We start from the raw sequence: 23,368 nt of genomic DNA on the forward strand, positions 1-23,368 counted from the left end.
ACAATTTACTCTTACTGACAGTGACAATTGAGGCTCCCTCTATAAATGCCAAAGTCCACAGTAGCTTTAAGTTTTCTTAAATAATCCTTTGTGATACTGCAGTCCTTCTGGAACACATAGAGCCGTATAGACTGGGACCACCATATCTGACCAGGTCTTTCCTACCAGTGGACATCAAACTCTTTGACTCCTACCCATTCAGTACGGAACAGAGCTGACCGTATCACTGTGCCATTATATGCACTATCCAAATTTCACAATAAGTAAAATATGTGCATTTTTTTTTTTGCACTTTTGTATGCATTTTGTATATATAAAACATTTCATATATTGTTTTACTTGTAATCTGAAGCAGCCTCTGGCAAAAAAAAAAATCCTTAGGAAAAATAATCAATCTTTTTATATATATATTTTTTATATATATATTTGCATGTGATGTTATTTTATCTCCTTCACTTCTTTCAACACGTCCTTAAATTATTTCATATTTTAAGCTCTCTCACACTCCTATAGTCGATCGGTTCACTAAAATAAAAGAATCGGTTCGTATAAGAACAATTCGCTCGAGACCTTCTTTTCTTCAGTGTACAGGTTTAGCTCAACAGGTCTAACATTTTAGACTGCAAATACACGAAACTATTAAATCTTTGATATTTAGATTTAGGTTGTCTGGTTTCCTTCCGATATTAAAAATCAGGGATTGTCTCATTTCTGTTTGAGTCAGCTGTACGTTAAATATTAGAGTTCAAGCTATCAGCCCTAATTTCTAAAGTGCGCGAATATTACCTGTTTTACAGTAGTACATTGAATTCCTGTCCACTAATTTCCTGTGTACATCTGTATCTGGGACTTAATGTTTGCTAAAGGTTTTAAAATGGATTTATAATTTTACACGTTTAAAGTGTTTGAATCTATTTCCAAATTTTACAGCTGCAGTTAATGCCGCGATGTATAACGTACTACCGTAACTACCGTAAACCCTGTAATATTAGCACACATTGTTTTTGGTCTGAAGAAATTCGTGTCAAGTTAATTATTCAAAGTATCTAAACTTGTGTTGTCAAAACTAAACGATGTGTTTAAGTAGTCGATACAAAATCTTTAACTAAATAGTTCTGCTAATTGTTTTTTGTTTTTCCAGCTAGCATATTTTTGTCTAAATGAGTAGCTAGTGAACTAGCAACCTGCTTTCCTTCTTAATGCTTTATCTTTTGCTTTATTTCCTTCTAAAGTAGGCTTTGTGAGCAAGTATAAATCTTTAATATCTCTTTCCACAGGTAGGATGGATTGGTTTCACTGCAACAGTTGTTTTTTGAGGCGAGGGAACAACTTCTTAGTGTCCAGCTGTGGACATGTACTTTGTGAGAGCTGCATAAAACCAAGTGAGATACAAGATGTAAAGCCTTGTAAAGCAAAGTCATTGTTTTTTTACTCTGCTGACACAAATTTTGCAACAATTACCTATTAAAATGTATTAAAGCATGACAACATTGTGACACTTCACTTCAAGAGACTGGAGTTACGTTTAATCTTGTAGAATATCAAGACAGTTCTTGTTATCACTTACGTTATAGCAGCTATAAACAGATCAGTAGCCTCTCAGTTAAACCGCAAAAAAACTCTGTTTATTTCTAATCTGTGAAGCTGTAAATTAGCGCATTGTTTAGCATCTAATAGATTGTTTTTCTCGTCTTTCTCAGATCGCTGCTGTGTGTGTCAATCTAGCTGCAGCTACCTGCCTATATCTGACCAGGTTTGTGTGATAGGCGACTGTAAGCGTAGATGTTTACCTACAGTCAAAATACAATAGCCATAAATTACATCATCTTATACATAAGATTTATGTTGGTTTAGAGAAATTAGAGGAGTTTTTGTGCAAAAATATCATACTTGTACAGGTAGAAGGGACAGTAAAAAGGTTTAATGATGAATCTCCAGTCTGAAGAAAAACAATGTTATACACAAACACAAAGACATACACAAACATCTCTTGTTGGGATAGAAGCAATTACTATTTAATTATTTCATTTATTTTTAGTCCATTGATTTTATGATGCACAGATTTAATACTGTGTATCAGTATTTCATTGGAATCTGCCCTGAAGAGATGGATTGGACTGTCGTTATGTTTTGATTAGCACTTAGCAACAGAATCTTGCAGAGAACAGATCTGGTTATTAAAACGATGGCGGTATTGGATTTGTACAGAGAATAGAAAAGGTCTTCACACCCCTATTCAAAAAGTCTGCAGTGACTCCCACCTTTATTATGGTATAGCAACCATCGTAATTCGAGACGTAGCAAATCTTGCGATGGCCATTTCCTTTCAAAGCCATTCGTTTTTTTGATAGGATTGACTTGACTTTGATTTGTGCCATGTGTGGTCATAATCATGCTGGAATGAAATTGTGAACTGTACACAATTCCCTTTATCTTGACTACAACCCCAGTCACATCTGAAGACAAGCATTTCCTAGCATGCTGTTTCCACCACCATGCTTCGCATCTTCTATCTTTAGGTGATTAGCTTTTTTTTTTTTTTTTTTTTTTTTGCACCAAACATATCTTTCAGGATAATACGCAAAAATTCTACCTTGGTTTCATACAATCCTATGACATTTTGCCACATGTTTGGAAAAATTAGGCAGAATTGGATGTTTTTTAGCTTTTGCCTAGTCACTCATCCCCATAGCCCAGACATGATGAATATGACAGCTGCAGGGAGTGAGCAGTATAACTGACCAGGGCTTCAAAAGCTGAATGACACAAAGAAATTTGTCAAGAATGACATGTTATGAATTTAAATGTGATTTTTAGCATAGTCACATGACCCATATTAAAAGTGTGTGCACACTAACGCTTGCTGTGTCACATTATAGTTAGATGATATATCACTCACTCTCACTCATTTTCTACCACTTATTCGAACTACCTCGGGTCACGGGGAGCCTGTGCCTATCTCAGGCGTCATCGGGCATGAAGGCAGGATACACCCTGGACAGAGTGCCAACCCATCACAGGGCACACACACACTCTCATACTACGGACAATTTTTTCCAGAGATGCCAATCAACCTACCAATCATGTCTTTGGACCGGGGGAGGAAGCCGGAGTACCCGGAGGAAACCCCTGAGGCACGGGGAGAACATGCAAACTCCACACACACAAGGCGGTGGCGGGAATCGAACCCCTGACCCTGGAGGTGTGAGGCGAACTTGCTAACCACTAAGCCACCGTGCCCCCCCCCCCCCATGCTATATCACATTAATTGGAAAAAATAATATGCTATTTATCTTGTAATTTTAACAGGGGTGTGTTGACTTTTTATATTCAATGTATATGGTGCTGCCGTTCATACTTTTTTGCTTTCAGGTCTGTAATTTTAAAGGGCTTTAAAGTCACTCCTACCCTTAAAAAATTTCATTATAATTCATTCAGGGAATTAGGTTTAGTGTTTGAATGATTTTGGTCCCTATAAGAACAATGACTTTTTGCTTGTTACGTTTTGTTTCTCTTTATGTGTTTACTCCATCATCTTTGTTGAGCTTGCTGCAGATGAAACCTCAGGAGCAGATGTTCTTCAAAGACCCAATAAACATCCTTCATACCCGACTGGAGCATATTGCAAAGGTCTATATCGTAACATCTGTAATAAATAAGTATACTTTAAATGTGCTTTAAATGTATGTTAGAATGAGTGACCTCCTCTTAATGAGATGCCATTATTTGCTATATGTAGAAAAGAATTGTTTGTTCATTTTCCTTCCACTTTTACTGATTGGGGTTGTGGGGGAGACAGACTGAGAAGTCGAGACTTCTCTGTCCCAAGCCACAGATTCCAGCAACCCTTTCCAAGCCAAGTGTTGCATTTAATTTCTTCATTGTGTTGAGGGTCTGTTATGTGGTTTCCTTACAGTGGGTCATGCCTGATACAGTTCTAGATTGAACTGACCGAGTGGAATTCTTGTAGGATGCTAAAACCACCTCAGATAGTTCTATTCAGCTCAGAGGAACAGTGGACCAGAGACCAGGCCAGTCACCCGGTGGAGGATACCTCATTACCTATCTCTCTCCACCCATACTAGACATCTCTCCAGCCATGGTTGTGAACTGTCGATGAAAACAACAAACAAGACTGTCTCTTGAATAGTCACCTTAAACAATACTGACTTAGTGGCAAGACAGTGAACACATCTCACACTCCTACAAAGACTATATTGCATGTAGTATTGACCCAGATACCCTTTACTCATGCAATACTTCTGACAGCAAATGTCAGTGCACACAATCATAGGCCTTCTCCAAACTCATTAAAATCAGTTCCACTGGATTATCATACTCATGTGAACCCCCCACAAAGCTGTACAAACTTAAATAGCAGATCCACTGTTCCATCCCTTGACAGAACCAGCCCGTTGGACAGGATCTCCTCTCTTGATCCAGGAGCTAGAATTTTCCTGGTTGTCTAAGGATTATTATTCTCTTATAACAGAATTACATGTTTTAGTCTTTGCAACACTGTAGAGCAGTGCTTGCAACTTCTACAATGGAACCACAATCCATTAATGCAGGCTTGTTAATGAGACCATCAAACTTCAGCCACAAAAAAGAGACTCGAAAAATCAGAGATTTCTGGAACTGCCTACTGAAGAGCATATCTGAGTCAGAATATCCTGTCAGAATATCTTTAAAAACCATTACACCACCTCCACCAGCCTGACACTAGACAGGTTGAGTCCCTGGATCTATACTTTTGCTGCTAAATTCTGACCCTACCAATCTACGTGTCTCAATAGAAATCATCCATGAGTTATCAGTCCATGTTACATGATTCCAGCTTTCTATTCTTGGATGAAATTAGTGGAGCTTGATGTGGTCTACTGCCGTTCTAGCCGCACCACCTCATGGATTGACACAATGATCATTCTGAGCTGCTTTTCAGCTTACCACAATCGCAAAGAGCAGTTCTCTGAGTTATTGTAGACTTTTTGTCAGCTCAAACCGGTCTGTCCATTTACTTGGTCGGTTCATGAAAATCCCAGGAGATCAACAAGCCATTCTCAAAACCATGATCACATTTTGTTCCCCATTCTGATGGTTGACATGAACATTACCTGAAGCTGCCTGGCCTTATATAGTTTCATTCTAAAAGGTTGTTTTTTTTCTTCGTTTTTTTCTTCTTTCTTTTTCAGATTGCAACGTTCCAGAGGAAACAGAAAGAGAGAGTCATGGTCTTCCACAAACACCAATTTGTAGAGATGGAACGAAGACTAAAGGAAGTCAGTGAACAGTGCCAAAGGTGTGTAATCTGGAGTAAACATTCAAGTTTATTATGAAGCAACGGTACGCTCTAGGCTCAAATTTTTCACCAGTAAAGTGTTTCTTTACAAGTTTTCCGTGCTTGTCTTTCTGCTTAGGCAGGTGTCCGAGCTCAGGAAGGAGAATGCTGAACTTAAGAAGCCTCTTTCCCAGAGAAGAGTGAGACAAACAGACTTGTTTTGTGTGCATACTGGATTTGGTTAACATTAGAAAATACTAGAAAATGTCTCTCTCCTCGTGCACAGGTATCGCCTGGGACGTTTAAGACAAACGGGTATTATCCTTGTTTGTTCACCTTAAATTGCTAGTCATGTATAGCATATACTGTAGTTATATAGCAATAACGAAGCTTTAAATAATAATTCTGTTTTTCTCACAGAAACATTCCAAGGATGACATTACCTGTGGCTGTCACATCGCCAGGTATTTAGTGACTGAATGAGCTAACAGGGTTTGTTTGTTTGTTTGTTTATTATACCTGGCTGGAATTGAATCAGGTAACAGACAGGTGAAGTTCCTTTATGGGTTCTTTCAGCTACTTTCTACTTGCCTCCTTCTAGCAATCGTAATGTTGTATTAGGCATAATGTTAAGGTGTTAAGTTTAAAAATGTCGGGAATTTATCGACCATTTCTATACACACCTTGAACCTGCAAAAGCCTATAATGTACTTTAGGGAACTAATATGATTTAATGCTCTAGTTGTAATGTTAGTTAATGTAAAAGGGCCATTAAGGTTGTTGAATTTAAAAAAAAAAAAATCACACTGTGAGACTAAAATCAGAGAGTGAGATGAGATTGAATTCTTTACTGAGGGAAAAAAAACACTTGTAATGTTTTTGTGCTAAATAAATATGGTGAAGGAGACACAGCACTTTTATTATGGCTTTCTCTCCCATTTCCTTCTGCAAAGTCACTCCACACTCCAGGACTGTCAGGTACATAACATTAATATAAACAATTTTATTCATTTTTATATTGTTATATTGATATTTTATATTTTTTATCTGGAATTGAAAAAAGTGTATATTTGTTCACTTTTGATAGTGTCCCAGGTTCCAGCGATACCATGCAGAGGTTTCGACACCTCAGACCCAGACTGGCAGTGTGTTTTTAATCCTTCTTTTTTACAGAGTAATCGTGCTTATCTCCACATATCGGTTTGTTGTTTATCTTTTTTTTTTCTTTTATATTTTTTTTTATGTGAAAGTCTCCGCTGGATACTTCCACCCCTGTATCTCCGCTGAGTTCGCTGAACGAACATGGATTTAGTAAGTTCTAAAGTCACGTCGACATAATTAAAGGTTTCTTTAACCTGTGCCTAAAATAATCAAGTTTCACTCAGTTGCCATGCAACAAATTGAAATGTGAGGAATTCAGTGCAGAGATATGAATGCACAGTATTAGCAGTAATACTATTGCCCTCGGCAGTAATAACTCACTCTTCTCATTTTAAGGAACACCCACCTCTGTTACTACACCAGTGAGGTATGTTATATATAATTAAACCACATTCATAAGCATTCTACAGTATGAAGTTCAGTATAAAGAATTTGCTGTTATTTTTTTATTTCTTTAGGTCAGACCATGTAACTCCAAACATGTTCCAGTTTCACTTGTTACCTGGGGCAACAATTCAGTCCCCCCAACCATGGAATATATAGTGGTCATTTCACTAAATACGACTTGATGTATCAGCGAGACACCTGTAAATCACAACCGAAGTTATATTAGTGGTTTTCATGTTCTGTTATTTCAGCTCAAGTGCACTTGTGCAGGTCAAAGACTGTTTGTGAAAGATGTAAAATAATAAAATGTGTTGTTTTCTGTTGATATATTATATATGTTTGCAGTGTTATAAAAACCTTTTGGAGTTATTATTCTGCATTTCTGAAGGCCAGTTAAGTTTCTTAATGGAATTTATGAAACATATCCTAGACCTTTTATAAATTTCGTATAAAATTCCTGAGTGGCTTTGAACTGTTTGCTTTCCCATCAAGGCCAGACTTGGACTTGTGAAGCACTGATGGTGGTTAATGTTTGCCCAGGTTTTTCCTGGTTTCGCCAATGAGCTCTGGAACGCCTTCAGTGGTTGTCCAGTGTAAGAGGTTTTTAGCAGTGATAATTTTGCTCTCGTCAGTAATAACACACTTCTCATTTTTAAGGAGCACCCACCTTTGTTACTACATGTTAGATACAGTCAGGCAACATTAATAAGGGTCATGAGGTCATAATGTGTGAACATGATCATGCTTTTAATTCACTCATTTACAGAGGTGGGAGTAAGTCACACACGTGCAAGTCACAAGTACGGCTCAAGTCATGAATGTCAAGTCAAAGTCAAGTTGAGTTTTTTTTTAATATTTGTCAAGCAAGTCTCAAATTTGCGACTCATATGACTCGAGTCCCCCATCTCTGCTAATTTAAGTTTATGATGATATACATTGTCTTGTATAGGAAAAGACCAAGTACACGTATCGGCACTTTAAGTGTTGTTCAGATTGTCACTATATATATATTTATATATAAATGTGTCAAAGAGAGGGGGGCACGGTGGCTTAGTGGGTAGCACGTTCGCCTCACACCTCCAGGGTCGGGGTTCGATTCCCGCCTCCGCCTCGTGTGTGCGGAGTTTGCATGTTCTCCCCGTGCCTCAGGGGTTTCCTCCGGGTACTCCGGTTTCCTCCCCCGGTCCAAAGACATGCATGGTAGGTTGATTGGCATCTCTGGAAAAATTGTCCGTAGTGTGTGATTGTGTGAGTGAATGAGAGTGTGTGTGTGCCCTGCGATGGGTTGGCACTCCGTCCAGGGTGTATCCTGCCTTGATGCCCGATGACGCCTGAGATAGGCACAGGCTCCCCGTGACCCGAGGTAGTTCGGATAAAGCGGTAGAGAATGAATGAATGTGTCAAAGAGAGAAGACTCGAGCTCCTGTAACAGGCAGAGAAAATATCAGATTCTCCAAGCTCCACAAATCTAGAAAACCTCAGAGAATTAAAGAAAAGAAAATCGGTCACACTGGGTCTTTTTTGTGAAATTGTCCTGTCATTAAAAACAAACAGGAGACTTTAGAGACTTCTAAACATAAAATATCAGACTCTTGGGTCTTCCAAGAAACTCGGTGAAAACAAACATACAAGTTTGATGAGGCGTCCTGGTATTTTCTGTCATATACCTCCATACCAGTAGGTGGCGGTAGTGATATTTTTTTGTCCGAAGAAGAAGACAGCGTTGTTCTGCGCCATGTAGCAGAGCAGCATAGATAATACATTTATTTACCTGCTTCATATTGACTTTTGTGCGTTTGCGTCTACTTTGTGAGTAATAAACATTACATCATAAATATAGACAATCACAAATATCATAATGTTTTATAATGTTTAGTCATTTTGAAACATTCTGAAATATTTTTTTAAGATATATAGCTTCCGATACATGTTAGCTAGATATTTATTTGCTAGAAAAGCTTGCTAGTAGGACGGTATAAAAAAATGCACTTCTCAAATCTGTTTTAATTTAAAACTATCAAAAGAGACGTTATCCTTTTATATTTTTGATTAGCATAATGCTATTGTCCGCCGACCAATCAGCGATTGCCAGTTTCCCAACTACCAATCACCTTCCACCATTGTTTGTCCCGCCCTCATTTGGTTATTTTTTATTTATTTATCAATCTATTTGTGTATTTATTTATATGTAAAAATACTTTTTGGTGCCATGACTGTGAGCTAAGTAGTTAATAAAAACTCAATTTTGAAAAAGTTTAATTCTTTATTTAGCACGTTTTGATATGGAACTGATTTAATTATATGCAAAAAATAATATATGCAATTAAATCAGTGACGTCATGACTTGGTTTATATCTGTGTGTCTAGGCAGTTAGATTTGTTAGATTAGAGTTGTTTAGATCTTTATCTTTTTACAGCTAGGCTGAATGAGAGAATAAATATAATCGTTATAAAGTTTTGTCTCTTTTTATATTTCCCAGGTGAACCTTTGACCATGGGGGACATAAAAAATTTTCTGTATGCCTGGTGCGGAAAAAAGAAATTGACCCCCAACTATGATATCCGTGCAGCTGGAAACAAGAACAGGCAGAAATTTATGTGCGAGGTAAGTTAAGCGTGATGACTTTTCCCATGGATTACGTAGTAAATGTGTGTATTCTGGGTATTCATTCAGAAGATGCCTTTCCTTAGGTGAGAGTTGATGGTTTCAGTTACATCGGAATGGGAAACTCCACCAATAAGAAAGATGCCCAGGCCAATGCAGCAAGAGACTTTGTAAATTATCTGGTCCGCATGGGACAGATGACCGCTTCTGAAGTACCTGCTTTAGGTGTAAGTATCATCGCTGTAAATATTTAGAATAGTCTGAGCACAGATATCATGTGCGATGTACCCAAAGAAGACAGCTGACACATCACACACAAGCTCTGTGTCCTTCTGTTTTAAGGCCAGTGCTCCATGTGTACCTGATGGTGGTGGTGGTGGCGGTGGTGGTGAAGGAAGTGGGTTTGGGATGCTGCCAGGCAGTGGTCCTTTGCCTCCACATTTACTTGTCAAACAAGAGATGGGTACGATAAAATTTAACTTGCGATTTTAGTGTTACATGCTCCAGAGTTGTAAAAGAGACTCTAAATCTTCTTGTCCTTCTCAGACACTGAGCCAAGCTCTATTCCTGTTCCTGGAGTGACCGGACTCGGCTACTCGGGCTTGAATAATCCTCAGTGGGAACGAGGCGCTAACCTTCAGGACTACTACTCGAGGAAAGAGGAACAGGATGCAAAAGCTGTATGTATTAAAAAAACTGCACTATACAGATGAGTAATAACATACAAATGTGTTACAGTTGTTTTTAACCATCTTTATGCTTCCCTTTTTTCCCCCACTCATCAGACCCTGGAGTCTGAAGAAGTAGATTTAAATGCCGGTCTGCACGGAAACTGGACTCTGGACAACGCCAAGGCTCGTCTAAACCAGTTCTTTCAGAAAGACAAAATCCAAACAGACTACAAATACAACCAAGTGGGGCCAGACCACAACAGGTTTGGGTGCCACAAATGAAAGAAATACTTTGTATAGGAAACTCAGTTTTAGTTCCACTACATCAGAGAGGTGTGTAAGCAGCAAGGGGTGTAGACACCTATTGTTATTGTCGGTTTTCTTATTATTATTCTTCCTCATCTGCCATTGAAGTGAATAGAACCGTACGTAGGAAAGTTATGTAATTTGGCACACATGTAGAGGCCAGTCTTATAAGTTACTATAGCAACTTTGGTGTGTCTAGCTCAAACCCTCTAGCACCACCAACAGTCCAAATATCCAATTATGTTCATCGTGAGGCTGTATCTTCAATATAGCTGCAAGTATTGGGTGCTAATATCAAAATCAGCACCACAGTGACACACACTCACTCACTCACTCACTCACTCACTCACTCACCACACACACACACACACACACACACACACACACACAAAACACACACTTACGAATGCAATGCCTTAATCGCTACGAAACTTGGTATGGTTTGTAGCAACGGCATGATAAAACGGTAATGTAAACTTGGCGCATCTGATCGGCTTGACCCCGGAATCCCTGCTTGCAGCTATATTTATTATTATAATTATATAAAACGCTTCACTTCCAGGTAGCAACAAAAGGCAGGGCACAGTACATCTAACCCTTACGTTTATACACACTGATGTGGATTGAATCGTGATAGCTCACTGAGAGAGACTGTCCCCATAAAAAAAAAAATATGAAGAACGATATTTTCCAACCCTCTACTTGCTTTCACACTTTTGGCCTGTTTGATCCGTTTGAGTGTATGTTTTTCTGTCGGACTCGTCATGGAATGAGAGAACTCCTTGGTGTATATTCAACCCCAAAGGGATCTCGCCAAAAAAGATATCAGAGTTTACTCTTAAATACCTTCGTAAAGCCGAAGGAAACAAGCCTCGGAAGGTTAAAAAAAAAAAGATACCAAAAATCACAACCTTTTATCTGTGCTAATCCATGTGACATCACTTAGGCTGCACTAAAGGTGCCACATGGAGTTTGATTGGATGAATGCTGGAGTGTTGGGGATGTGGTACTGGCTGGTTGTGATTTTTGGTGTCGCTCCTTCATCAGGAATGGAGGCTTCTGGGGCTGAGATGGACGTGTTCTGGTTGATGGTTGGGAGTCTGGCAGAAAAACATACCTACTCGAGACATGTGGATTTGTACAGTTGATAGGCAGAGGTCAGTTCTTTTAACGGAACTGTTTCAATGTACGTAACGTACGTCACGTACGTCCTCGTATGTAATGAAATGGTCCACCGTATAGTGTAACTGCTTTTTAATTCGGGTCGTCTCATGCTTTTAGGAGCTTCATTGCTGAAATGACTATCTTTGTGAAACAGCTACGACGAAGTAAGGACCTTCAATCTTTTTCATTTCATGTCATGTGAGGTTCTGACAGTCATTTCTGCTTTTCTACAATAACGTGAATGCGTTATTATTATTATTATTATTATTATTATTATTATTATTACTTTTCCCTCTCTTTTTATAATTCCTCTACATTGTACAGATATCTTTGCTCGGGAGCACGGCTCCAATAAAAAGCTGGCGGCCCAGTCGTGCGCGCTCTCCTTGGTCCGTCAGCTGTATCACCTGGGTGTCATCGAGGCTTTTACAGGACTGACCAAGAAGAAAGACGGAGAGACGGTGAGTCCGGTACCTCGCGTCAGCCGGTGTGGCGTTTAGATTTAGGTCAGTAACATTTGCGGTCTCTTTGCTAGTTGGAGGTTTATAACGTGAACGTGAGCGACGAGCTGAAGCATCAGCTACAGAGCGTCATCCCAGAGCTTGGCATCCAGATTCCTCCAGTTGTAAGTGCTAATTTAAATTTCTGTCAATTAATTCGCATACACACACACACACACACACACACCCTGTCCAGTTTATTGGAACATGCAATTAGAGTACAGGTCAAGAGCATCTAAAATATTTGAGAAGAGGGAAATGTGATCTCAATGACCTTTGGCATTGATACCAATAGATCTGGTTTGAGAAAGTTACGAATTGGGGATCTTCACAAACAATAGTCTCTAGAGTTCATTCAGTGAGTGACACTATGGCTAGACTGGTGCAAGCCGCTAGGAAAGCTACTCTAACTTAAATAATCGGTCTTTACAAACACGGCCTGAAAAGCGCCTTGGAGCACTTGATCCGTAGAACATGGCTCAAGATGGAAAAACATTGTACGGGTTTTTCCTAATAAATTGGCTATCAAGTGGCTTGTCAAGTTGTATTCAAACGCTCGTCGTTTTTGCTCCAGGATCCCAGCGGCCCGGTGTCTCTGATTCAGGGCAAGTTGGCGCACTTTGAGCCATCACAGAAGCAGAATACAGGAGGTGTGGTGCAGTGGTCTCCTCCTCAGGTCAACTGGAACCCTTGGACCAGTAGCAACATCGACGAGGGACCTCTGGCTTTTGTGAGTTTGCTGTTTGTTGGCCGAAGTTTTTATTTTTTTCCCCTCAGTATTCAAAATGTAATGACCACATTTGCTTGTTTACTTTTTGTTGGCAGTGTACCCCGGAGCAGATCAGTTCAGACCTGCAAAACGAACTCCACTACCAGCTAGAACATGACACCAACCTGCAGGAGGTGAGGCGAGGGTCTACACTGACCCCCTCCCACATCCCCTTGTTCAGTGGAGTTATTATCAGTTAGAATTTGGCTTTGTGTTTAGCAGCTTATCTATCTATCTATCTATCTATCTATCTATCTATCTATCTATCTATCTATCTATCTATCTATCTATCTTCTGTGGCAGAGACTGCATGAGCGAGAACAGCTTCCTGTTAAAAAGTTCGAGGAGGAGATTATGAACACCATCAACAGCAATCCGGTGGTGATCATCCGTGGGGCCACGGGCTGCGGAAAGACCACTCAGGTGCCGCAGTACATACTGGATCAGTACGTTAAAGGAGGACGAGCCTCAGAGTGCAACATTGTCGTCACTCAGGTGAGGCACTAAACCGGACCGTGTTTGCAGAGTTTGATGTACAGTCGTGGCCAAAAGTTTTGAGAATTACATAAATATTGAAAATTGGAAAAGTTGCTGCTTAAGTTTTTATAATAGCAATTTGCATATACTCCAGAATGTTATGAAGAGTGATCAGATGAATTGCATAGTCCTTCTTTGCCATGAAAATTAACTTAATCACAAAAAAACCTTTCCACTGCATTTCATTGCTGTTATTAAAGGACCTGCTGAGATCATTTCAGTAATCGTCTTGTTAACTCAGGTGAGAATGTTGACGAGCACAAGGCTGGAGATCATTATGTCAGGCTGATTGGGTTAGAATGGCAGACTTGACATGTTAAAAGGTGATGCTTGAAATCATTGTTCTTCCATTGTTAACCATGGTGACCTGCAAAGAAACGCGAGCAGCCATCATTGCATTGCATAAAAATGGCTTCACAGGCAAGGATATTGTGGCTACTAAGATTGCACCTGAATCAACAATTTATAGGATCATCAAGAACTTCAAGGAAAGAGGTTCAATTCTTGTAAAGAAGGCTTCAGGGTGTCCAAGAAAGTCCAGCAAGCGCCAGGATCGTCTCCTAAAGAGGATTCAGCTGTGGGTTCAGAGTGCCACCAGTGCAGAGCTTGCTCAGGAATGGCAGCAGGCAGGTGTGAGCGCATCTGCACGCACAGTGAGGCGAAGACTTTTGGAAGATGGCCTGGTGTCAAGAATGGCAGCAAAGAAGCCACTTCTCTAAAAAAAAAAAAAAAACCATCAGGGACAGATTGATCTTCTGCAGAAAGTATCGTGAATGGACTGCTGAGGACTGGGACAAAGTCATATTCTCCGATGAAGCCCCTTTCCGATTGTTTGGGGCATCTGGAAAAATGCTTTTCAGGAGAAGAAAAGGTGTGCGCTACCATCAGTCCTGTGTCATGCCAACAGTAAAGCATCCTGAGACCATTCATGTGTGGGGTTGCTTCTCATCCAAGGGAGTGGGCTTGCTCACAATTCTGCCGAAAAACACAGCCATGAATAAAGAATGGTACCAAAACACCCTCCAACAGCAACTTCTTCGAACAATACAACAACAGTTTGGTGAAGAACAATGCATTTTCCAGCACGATGGAGCACCGTGCCATAAGGCAAAAGTGATAACTAAGTGGCTCGGGGACCAGAACGTTGAAATTTTGGGTCCATGGCCTGGAAACTCCCCAGATCTTAATCCCATTGAGAACTTGTGGTCAATCCTCAAGAGGCGGGTGGACAAACAAAAACCCACTAATTCTGACAAACTCCAAGAAGTGATTATGAAAGAATGGGTTGCTATCAGTCAGGATTTGGCCCAGAAGTTGATTGAGAGCATGCCCAGTCGAATTGCAGAGGTCCTGAAAAAGAACGGCCAACACTGCAAATACCGACTCTTTGCATAAATGTCATGTAATTGTCGATAAAAGCCTTTGAAACGTATGAAGTGCTTGTAATTATATTTCAGTACATCACAGAAACAACTGAAACAAAGATCTAAAAGCAGTTTAGCAGCAAACTTTGTGAAAACTAATATTTATGTAATTCTCAAAACTTTTGGCGAAGACTGTATGTTGTTAGTGGGGAAATAAAATGCACCCAAAGCTGTTCACACAAATCCAAACACGATCGTTGTAGCCTCGGCGGATCAGCGCGGTGTCGGTGGCCGAGCGCGTGGCGTACGAGAGAGGCGAGGACGTGGGGAAGAGCTGCGGCTACAGTGTGCGCTTTGAGTCCATCCTGCCCAGACCGCATGCCAGCATCTTGTTCTGCACCGTCGGTGAGTTTATTTGATGTGGCCTGTAGCCATAACAACAACAGATAAAAAATTACTATGAAGTATCAGCTCGATGAAGAAGTAGTATTCACGTTTCATGGCCTCTTCTGGTTGCTTTATATAAGGGGTTCTCCTGAGGAAGCTGGAAGCTGGAATTAGAGGAATCAGCCATGTGATCGTGGACGAAATTCACGAGCGAGACATTAATGTAAGTTTTTTTTTTAAATAAATAAAGCAATCTGATTTTTGCTTCCTAGTTTCTGTGATCAGGAATTCGAGAAGTACAAAATAAGCAGGTTTTGGAATTTTACATTTACATGTCACCTCTAGACTGATTTCCTGATGGTGGTGTTAAGAGACGTGATCCTCGCTTTCCCTGACGTCCGCGTGGTCCTCATGTCCGCCACCATTGACACGACCATGTTCAGAGATTACTTCTTCAACTCTCCCATCATAGAAGTGTTCGGACGCACTTTCCCCGTGCAGCGTATGTAATCAAAAGCCTTAAAACCTAATAAATTCTATTTGTCATTCAAAAAAAAATTATTATGTTCCCACTTACTGTATGTTTACAGAGTATTTCCTGGAAGATTGCATTCAGATGACGCAGTTTGTTCCACCGCCGTCAGATAAGAAGAGAAAAGACAAAGATGAGGAAGGTGGCGAGGAGGAGGTACGAGTAAAGCATCACAGGGCAAACCACTGTGTTTTTTTGTGTACTCTTCTTAGTGCAAGATGTCCTTGTCTTCCGCAGGTAAACTGTAACCTGTTGTGCGGACCCGAGTACGGTCCTGAGACCAAACGCTCCATGGCCCAAATGAACGAGAAGGAAACGCCATTTGAACTGATCGAGGCCCTGTTGAAGTACATCGAAACATTGCAGGTGTCCGGAGCCGTGCTGATCTTCCTGCCTGGCTGGAATCTCATCTATTCCATGCAGAAACACTTGGAGATGAACGCACATTTCGGTCAGTTAAACGTCGGCGCTACAGCAACGCAGCCAATACCGCGTATCGTATTAACGTACCGTGGAAGACGCTGAAGCGAATTCATCCGTGCTCTTTGTGTGTATTAGGTAGCCATCGTTACAGGATCCTGCCTCTTCATTCTCAGATCCCCAGAGAAGAGCAACGGCTGGTGTTTGACCCCGTACCTGAAGGAGTGACCAAGGTTTGCTCTACTGATACCTTCTGATTTGACACCATTTAAGTAATAAACCACAAGAATTATATATGCAAAATTCCTAAAGTATTAAGTTTGCCAGCACCAGAAAAGGGCTATATTAAAATGTTCGGGGGGTTTTTCCCCCTCATTTCCCCGACTGGTACATTTCAGACTCGTAAATTGTCTTTGTGTTTGCAGGTTATACTATCGACAAATATTGCCGAGACCAGCATCACCATCAACGACGTGGTCTATGTCATCGACTCCTGCAAGTACGTTATCTGTACAAATATCAGACACGCGCTTTTAAAGTAGGGATGTAATGAATTATTAATTACTGTGATTCAAACCCTCACAGGCAGAAAGTGAAGCTATTCACTGCCCATAACAATATGACCAACTACGCCACTGTGTGGGCATCCAAAACCAACCTAGAGCAGAGAAAAGGCAGAGCTGGACGCGTCAGGCCAGGCTTCTCCTTCCACTTGTGCAGCAAAGCACGCTTTGAGAAGTGAGTATGCCATGTTTTTTTTTTATTATTTTCTATTTATCTTTTAACCGTTTGTGTTTAAAACAAGCACTCCATTGTCTCCTGTGTGGTTACCGCTGTAAAGACTGGAGACCCACATGACCCCAGAGATCTTCCGCACACCACTGCATGAGGTGGCACTTAGCATTAAACTGCTCAGGCTCGGTGCTATTGGCCATTTTCTGGCGAAAGCCATCGAGCCTCCTCCACTGGATGCTGTTATTGAAGCTGAACACACTCTCCGAGGTATAGCGATCATCTCACCATGCGTGGCCTTGCAAAAATAAACGCTTTACTTTTTAGGTTTGTTTGTTTTAAAAATAAAACTTTTAACTACACGGGAATGAATTTTTCAGAGCTAGACGCGCTTGACACTAACGACGAACTGACCCCGCTGGGGCGCATCCTGGCCCGGCTGCCTATTGAGCCTCGTCTGGGAAAGATGATGATAATGGGCTGCATCCTAAAGTAACTTTTTTCTTTTCTTTCTTTTTCTTTCTTTCTTTCTTTCTTTCTTTTTCTTTATTTCCTTTCTTCCTTCCTTTTCTTTTCTTTCTTTTCCTTTCTTTCTTCCTTCCTTTCCTTCTTCCTTTCTTCCTTCCTTTCCTTCTTTCTTTCTTTCTTTCTTTCTTTCTTTCTTTCTTTCTTTCTTTTCCTTCCTTCCTTCCTGTCTTCCTTCCTGCCTTCCACAGAACCAGACATATAAATAGTTCCTAACTTGCTTCTCATACAATTATTCATAAAAGTCATCTCCTGTTTTTCACACACCAGTTACTGCGTTTGCCTTTCTAGCGTAGGAGATGCCGTGTGCACCATTTCTGCCGCCTCGTGCTTTTCCGAGCCGTTCATCAGCGAAGGAAAGCGTTTAGGATTTGTTCACAGGAACTTCGCAGGCACCCGATTCTCTGACCACGTGGCCCTACTTTCTGTATTTCAAGCCTGGGATGAAGTCCGGTAGGACCTAGACATGTGTTTTTAGGAATTTGATTACCTAAATGGGTCTTAAAGTAACGGAAGTCTTAAAGTTTATCTTGTCTTTAGGATGGGTGGAGAAGAGGCAGAAGCCAGGTTCTGTGAGCACAAGCGTTTGCATATGTCCACTTTAAGGATGACCTGGGAGGCCAAAGTGCAGCTAAAGGAGATCCTGATCAACTCTGGTTTTCCTGAAGGTGTGTTACCATTCTCCAGTAAACCATGATACCTGTACATCCTAGTATTAACAGCAGGTAATGGAATTCTCTTCTGACGTTTTTATTCTCCTCAGTTCAGAACTGTGTGAATGTTTCTTCTTTTTATGCAGAATGCTTAATGAATCAGGTGTTCAACAACGTGGGGCCAGACAATAACCTGGACGTGGTGATCTCATTGCTGACCTATGGCTCTTACCCCAACGTCTGTTACCACAAAGAAAAGAGGAAAATCTTGACTACCGAAGGTCGAAATGCACTCATTCACAAGTCTTCTGTTAACTGCCCCTTCTCCAGCCAAGACCCCAGTTATCCGTCACCTTTCTTTGTCTTTGGGGAAAAGGTCAGCACAGTTGTTTTTCTTTGGCTTTAGAATGAACAATGACTTCTAATTTGCTTGCAGTTGTTAACGTCAGCGGTTGTTGGTCCTTATTGTAGATTCGGACCCGAGCCATTTCGGCCAAAGGGATGACCATGGTTAGCCCTCTCCAGCTCATTTTGTTTGCCGCCAAGAAAATCACGTCTAACGGGGAGGTGGTCGTACTTGACGACTGGTAAGTTTAGACAACGAATAAATCATTTCTCTTAAGGGAAACAAACGTCTCTCTGCTGCCTTACTCTGAACTGTTTTTACTGTTTGCAGGATCAACCTGCGTATTGAGCATGAACTAGCTGGCAGCATTGCCGGACTAAGAGCTGCGATGGAGGCTTTAGTGGTGGAGGTGACCAAAAACCCAGAGTACATCAGAAGTATTGATCCCACCAACGAACGGCTACTGAATGTCATTCGGTTCCTCTCCAGACCCTCGTCTGCTGGACTCAACCTCATGGCCAGCAATCCGCGGTGAGATTCCCATTGAGTTCCCCACACTATTTGCTCTTTTGTCATTTGTAGGTGGCACATTTGTGAGATAATGTGTACCCGTTGTAGTATCTAACCATCCATTTTCTATGCCACTTATTCTACCCTTCCCCTATCTATTTATCTGTTATACCAGGTTTGGAGATGGTCCACGGCCTCCGAAGATGCCACGGATGGATGGCGGTGCTGGGGGGTTCCATGGGCGGGGAGGATATCGAGGTGGTGGAGGATACGGAGGTGGTGGAGGATACGGGGGTGGTGGAGGATACGGGGGTGGTGGGTACAGGGGATCCGGCGGTTACAGTGGTGGAGGCGGATACCGGGGGTCAGGAGGGTATCGTGGAGGTGGATACGGAGGGAATGGTGGAGGTGGTTACAGGGGAGGTCGTGGGTTCAACAGAGGGGGATATGGAGGATACTAGAAGAGGGATCTACATTCATACCATTTTTGCTCATTTTTGTCACATTATCTATGTTGTGTTAAGGAAAGAAAAGTCTTTACATTGTGGGAAGAGCAGAGATTGTGCTAGTTGGACGATTTCAGAAATCCACGCATCGATGTACTTATGTAGTGATGCTATGATTTGACAAATTACCTTGATTATTTTTGTTTACTGTAATTTGTTAATTTATCAAAATAAGTGTTTGTGTAAGTGGTATTCATTCCTGAAACAAAACTTAAAAGTAAAGTCAGTGTCATTAACCATGAAATGCGTTGTCTTTTATTTAATCCGTAAATCACAAACGATTAAGAAATCGAAACTGCTGTTTGAGTGTGTGGCTTGTTGAAGTACATTTATCAAACTTAACTTTTAATTGAATTTAAAATCAACTTAAGTTAAATATAATTAAAAGGGTTCCAGTAACACGTCCATTTAATCTCTACCTGTGAATTCATCATTCCGTTTGATGAGCTGACTCACCCACGCTGTTAGACTCTGGCTGGGCAAACATCTTAAGCTGTGGATGATGAATAATCTTGCAAGCAAAGGTTTTTTTTTTCCTTTACAGTGCTCTAAAGGTAATTATCAGATGCAGATTACAGGTAATTGCATAAATGAGTCGAAGGCAATGTTTAATAAAGACAATGGATAATAAAGGCTGCTTGAGCTGAGTTTTGCACCGTGTTTGGGTCCTTACCTTTTTCTGCTAGAGTCCTTGAGCTGAACGAAAACACGTATCTAAGTAGTAATCTAACACTGAATTCTAAAGGATATTTAGCACAGAGTACCAGATCTGTTTTGACACTGGTCTGCTAAACCCTAAAATCTAGCAAGTCAACACTTTGTTTCCCCTCACGTAGGTAATTGCTTGGTACTGAACTCAGAAAGTGCCCAAATATATTTCAGCCCATATGCTGTACAGTAAATAATGAAAAAAAGCGATGTTCTACTTATTTCCACCAGTTGCAAAGAGAATGTGACACTTAACACTTTACTGATATACCATCATACCGCCTCTGCCTTGTGTGTGTGGAGTTTGCATGTTCTCCCCATGCCTCGGGGGTTTCCTCCGGGTATGAAAATGAATGAATGAATGATATACCATCAGATAGATAGTGGTGATGGATGGCTGTTCTGTCATCACAATTCCAGGCGAGGAGAAAAGAAAGCAAATAATAAATGCATGCACATAATAGTGATGGAGTACACAAGAGTAAGTGAACACAGGTTATTAGGAAAGACATTGAATGTAATGATTATTTGTTTTTGAGCTTTGCACTGCTTGAGCTCCTTACACAGGAGATAGTCCAGGATCTTTATAAACAGCAAGACAGTTAACATCCAGAGATATACCCACATGTCCACAAACACGTGTCTTCTCTGGTCTGTGATGTTAAGACAGGATTTGAAACCCTGACTAATATTCTGGGATGTCTCAGGAATGGCAGAGACAGAAGATCTGAAGCAGAGACAGGCTCAGGGTCTGCTGGTTCCTTCCCATCACTGAGGGTGGGGGTGTAGATGTGGGAACACAAGGTGAGGTGGGATGAGGGGTTATGATAAGATGGCAGTAAAAATTAGAATGAGGGGTTAAGTGTGGGTGGCAGGTAAAGATGGGATGAATGGTTGGTGTGGGGTGGCAGAACAATGTGGGCTGAGGGGAAGATGTAGGATGGCAGAACAAGGAGGGGTGAGGGGTAGGTGTAGGGTGGCAGGACAAGGTGGGATGAATGGTTGGTGTGGGGTGGCAGAACAATGTGGGCTGAGGGGAAGATGTAGGGTGGCAGAACAAGAAGGGGAAGGTGTAGGGTGGCAGGACAAAGTGGGATGAATGGTTGGTGTGGGGTGGCAGAACAATGTGGGCTGAGGGGAAGATGTAGGGTGGCAGAACAAGAAGGGGAAGGTGTAGGGTGGCAGGACAAGGTGGGATGAATGGTTGGTGTGGGGTAGCAGAACAATGTGGGTTGAGGGGAAGATGTAGGATGGCAGAACAAGGAGGGGTGAGGGGTAGGTGTAGGGTGGCAGGACAAGGTGGGATAAATGGTTGGTGTGGGGTGGCAGAACAATGTGGGCTGAGGGGAAGATGTAGGTTGGCAGAACAAGGAGGGGTGAGGGGTAGGTGTAGGGTAGCAGGACAAGGTGGGATGAATGGTTGGTGTGGGGTGGCAGAACAATGTGGCTGAGGGGAAGATGTAGGGTGGCAGAACAAGGAGGGGAAGGTGTAGGGTGGCAGGAGAAGGTGGGATGAATGGTTGGTGTGGGGTGGCAGAACAATGTGGGCTGAGGGGAAGATGTAGGGTGGCAGAACAAGGAGGGGTGAGGGGTAGGTGTAGGGTGGCAGGACAAGGTGGGATGAATGGTTGGTGTGGGGTAGTAGAACAATGTGGGCTGAGGGGAAGATGTAGGGTGGCAGGCCATGGAGGGGTGAGGAGTAGGTGTAGGGTAGCAGGACAAAGTGGGATGAAGGGAGGATATAGGGTGGCAGGATGAGGTGTAATATAGGGTTGGTGTGGGGTTGCAGGATGAGGTTAGATGAGAAGTAAATCCGAGAATGGCAAAACAAGGTGCAATGAAGGGTAGATATAGGATGACAGTACAAGGTGGGATGAAGGTATGATATGGGGTGAAACTTCAAGGCAGAAAGAAGGGTAAATGTGGGGCTGCAAGTTTGGGTTGGATGAGAGGTAGATGCAAGGTGTCAGAAAGTTTACCCTGAGACAATATCATGAAACTTTTACTTTTTTCTAACAATAACAAAACAATAACAAAATTAACGGTTTCTATTTTTTTTTTTTTTACCTCAGAGACATGAAGCAAAGACTTTACTTTAGCCAGAATAAAAATTTCACAGTGCATTACAGCACAGTTGCGATGGCAAGGATAATATAGTACACATTATATTAACAGTTCTATCTTTTTGGACCGGAGAATTTCTCAATATTCATGTAAGAACGAAATACTGGTGTTATAACTGATATTACAACTGATACCACGGGAAGTTACTTTGATAGTAGAGTTTATTGTTTTCAGTTTACTCTGACTTAAGATGTAGTGAACACTGCCTTAGTTTGGCTGTGTTGATTAACCACAAAGACGATCAGCGATCAGCTACAAAGCAGCGTTTTAAGAAATGCAGTGTTCAAGTACGATTAACATTTTTGGTCATATTTGTTTTTATTTATTTATTTAGTTTTTTAATCATCATCTTGCAGTAACTTATTTAACATCTTTATATTACTTCATTTCATGGTTTGGTTTATTGTATTCATATGAATTAATAAAATGGAATGATTAAACAGAATATTATTTATTTGATTGAAATGTTGAGTGATTACCAACAGGGGGACTAGTTTCTCTGTCGCAGTTTCAGACATCCCAACCTGCAAAAAGTATTTTCAATAAAGTTGTTTATCTTGCAAGACATCAGATTCACAAGTGTTTGGTGAGACATCTGACTCCTAAATTCTGTCTTGATATGACACACAATGCTGAATGCCCTTTCCACATCACAGTTAGAATTTGGCAGCACCAGGAGCACCTTCATCAGCTGACAGATCTCCCTGAATCTCAAACTGCCCTGAGCTCACAGATCTTACTTTGGACAGCTTCCCCCAGAACTCATCGACTGGTAAATTCTTGTAATTTGGCACCAGTGCTTCCAGTTTAGTTTAGACATAATCCAGGATTTCTAAATGGAGTTGTTCTCTGGCATCTGCCTTTATAACATTTGGAAATCTCTCTGCCAAAGTCAAAATTTGCTCTGGTTTCACATCATCTTGGTTCTCTGGATCGACCACTGGCAGATTTGTCAAGATTTGGTCTCTGATTGGGAACTTTTCCTTTACTTTTTGAAAGCTCCGGACATAGAATGCTCTGGCATCTTTGAAGAATTGCTTTGTCTTGTGAGTGGAGAGTGCTTCCTCACTTAGCAAATGCCAAAATGTCAAAAACCCAACAAAAAGTTCTTCATCTGAACAGTGAATTTCAGGGTTGCTCACATCTACTGTATCTCTTGCTATTTCAGTTCTCTCGATACCTT

The 23,368-nt window shown here is 41.2% G+C and overlaps 2 protein-coding genes across 8 annotated transcripts; both read left to right on the forward strand.

Moving 5' to 3' along the window:
• Positions 1–548: 548 nt before the first annotated feature.
• LOC113644049 (RING finger protein 212B) lies at positions 549–7,200 on the forward strand. 5 transcript variants are annotated; one of them, XM_047819400.1, is made up of 13 exons: positions 549–605; positions 1,278–1,382; positions 1,701–1,753; positions 3,556–3,630; positions 5,193–5,299; positions 5,418–5,478; positions 5,565–5,593; positions 5,699–5,742; positions 6,232–6,256; positions 6,366–6,423; positions 6,529–6,589; positions 6,776–6,806; positions 6,898–7,199. In XM_047819400.1, the coding sequence occupies exons 2-13, from the start codon at positions 1,283–1,285 to the stop codon at positions 6,980–6,982; spliced, it is 729 nt and encodes a 242-aa protein (XP_047675356.1). In that variant the 5' UTR covers positions 549–605; positions 1,278–1,282; the 3' UTR covers positions 6,983–7,199. The 5 variants fall into 5 exon arrangements, with proteins under 5 accessions (XP_047675356.1, XP_047675360.1, XP_027004352.1 ...); XM_047819404.1 differs by having other exon boundaries at positions 549–591; XM_027148551.2 differs by having other exon boundaries at positions 592–726; positions 6,898–7,197.
• Positions 7,201–8,503: 1,303 nt separating this feature from the next.
• On the forward strand, positions 8,504–19,597 carry dhx9 (DEAH (Asp-Glu-Ala-His) box helicase 9). 3 transcript variants are annotated; one of them, XM_047822456.1, is made up of 28 exons: positions 8,504–8,635; positions 9,307–9,431; positions 9,518–9,658; positions 9,774–9,894; positions 9,978–10,111; positions 10,217–10,365; positions 11,690–11,736; positions 11,897–12,033; positions 12,108–12,197; positions 12,647–12,802; positions 12,898–12,975; positions 13,145–13,336; positions 15,006–15,147; positions 15,270–15,352; positions 15,475–15,631; positions 15,720–15,817; positions 15,899–16,112; positions 16,220–16,314; positions 16,507–16,580; positions 16,667–16,819; positions 16,923–17,083; positions 17,194–17,305; positions 17,609–17,791; positions 17,879–18,006; positions 18,138–18,367; positions 18,463–18,578; positions 18,668–18,868; positions 19,023–19,597. In XM_047822456.1, exons 2-28 carry the CDS (start codon positions 9,321–9,323, stop codon positions 19,306–19,308), a joined length of 3,789 nt encoding a protein of 1,262 aa, XP_047678412.1. In that variant the 5' UTR covers positions 8,504–8,635; positions 9,307–9,320; the 3' UTR covers positions 19,309–19,597. The 3 variants fall into 3 exon arrangements, with proteins under 3 accessions (XP_047678412.1, XP_027004475.1, XP_047678424.1); XM_027148674.2 differs by having other exon boundaries at positions 17,630–17,791; XM_047822468.1 differs by lacking the exons at positions 8,504–8,635; positions 9,307–9,431; positions 9,518–9,658; positions 9,774–9,894; positions 9,978–10,111 and adding an exon at positions 11,456–11,565 and having other exon boundaries at positions 10,228–10,365.
• The last annotated feature ends 3,771 nt before the right edge of the window (positions 19,598–23,368 follow it).

Source organism: Tachysurus fulvidraco, chromosome 1 (genome assembly GCF_022655615.1).
Source record: "Tachysurus fulvidraco isolate hzauxx_2018 chromosome 1, HZAU_PFXX_2.0, whole genome shotgun sequence".
Classification (NCBI taxonomy): Eukaryota; Metazoa; Chordata; class Actinopteri; order Siluriformes; family Bagridae; genus Tachysurus; species Tachysurus fulvidraco.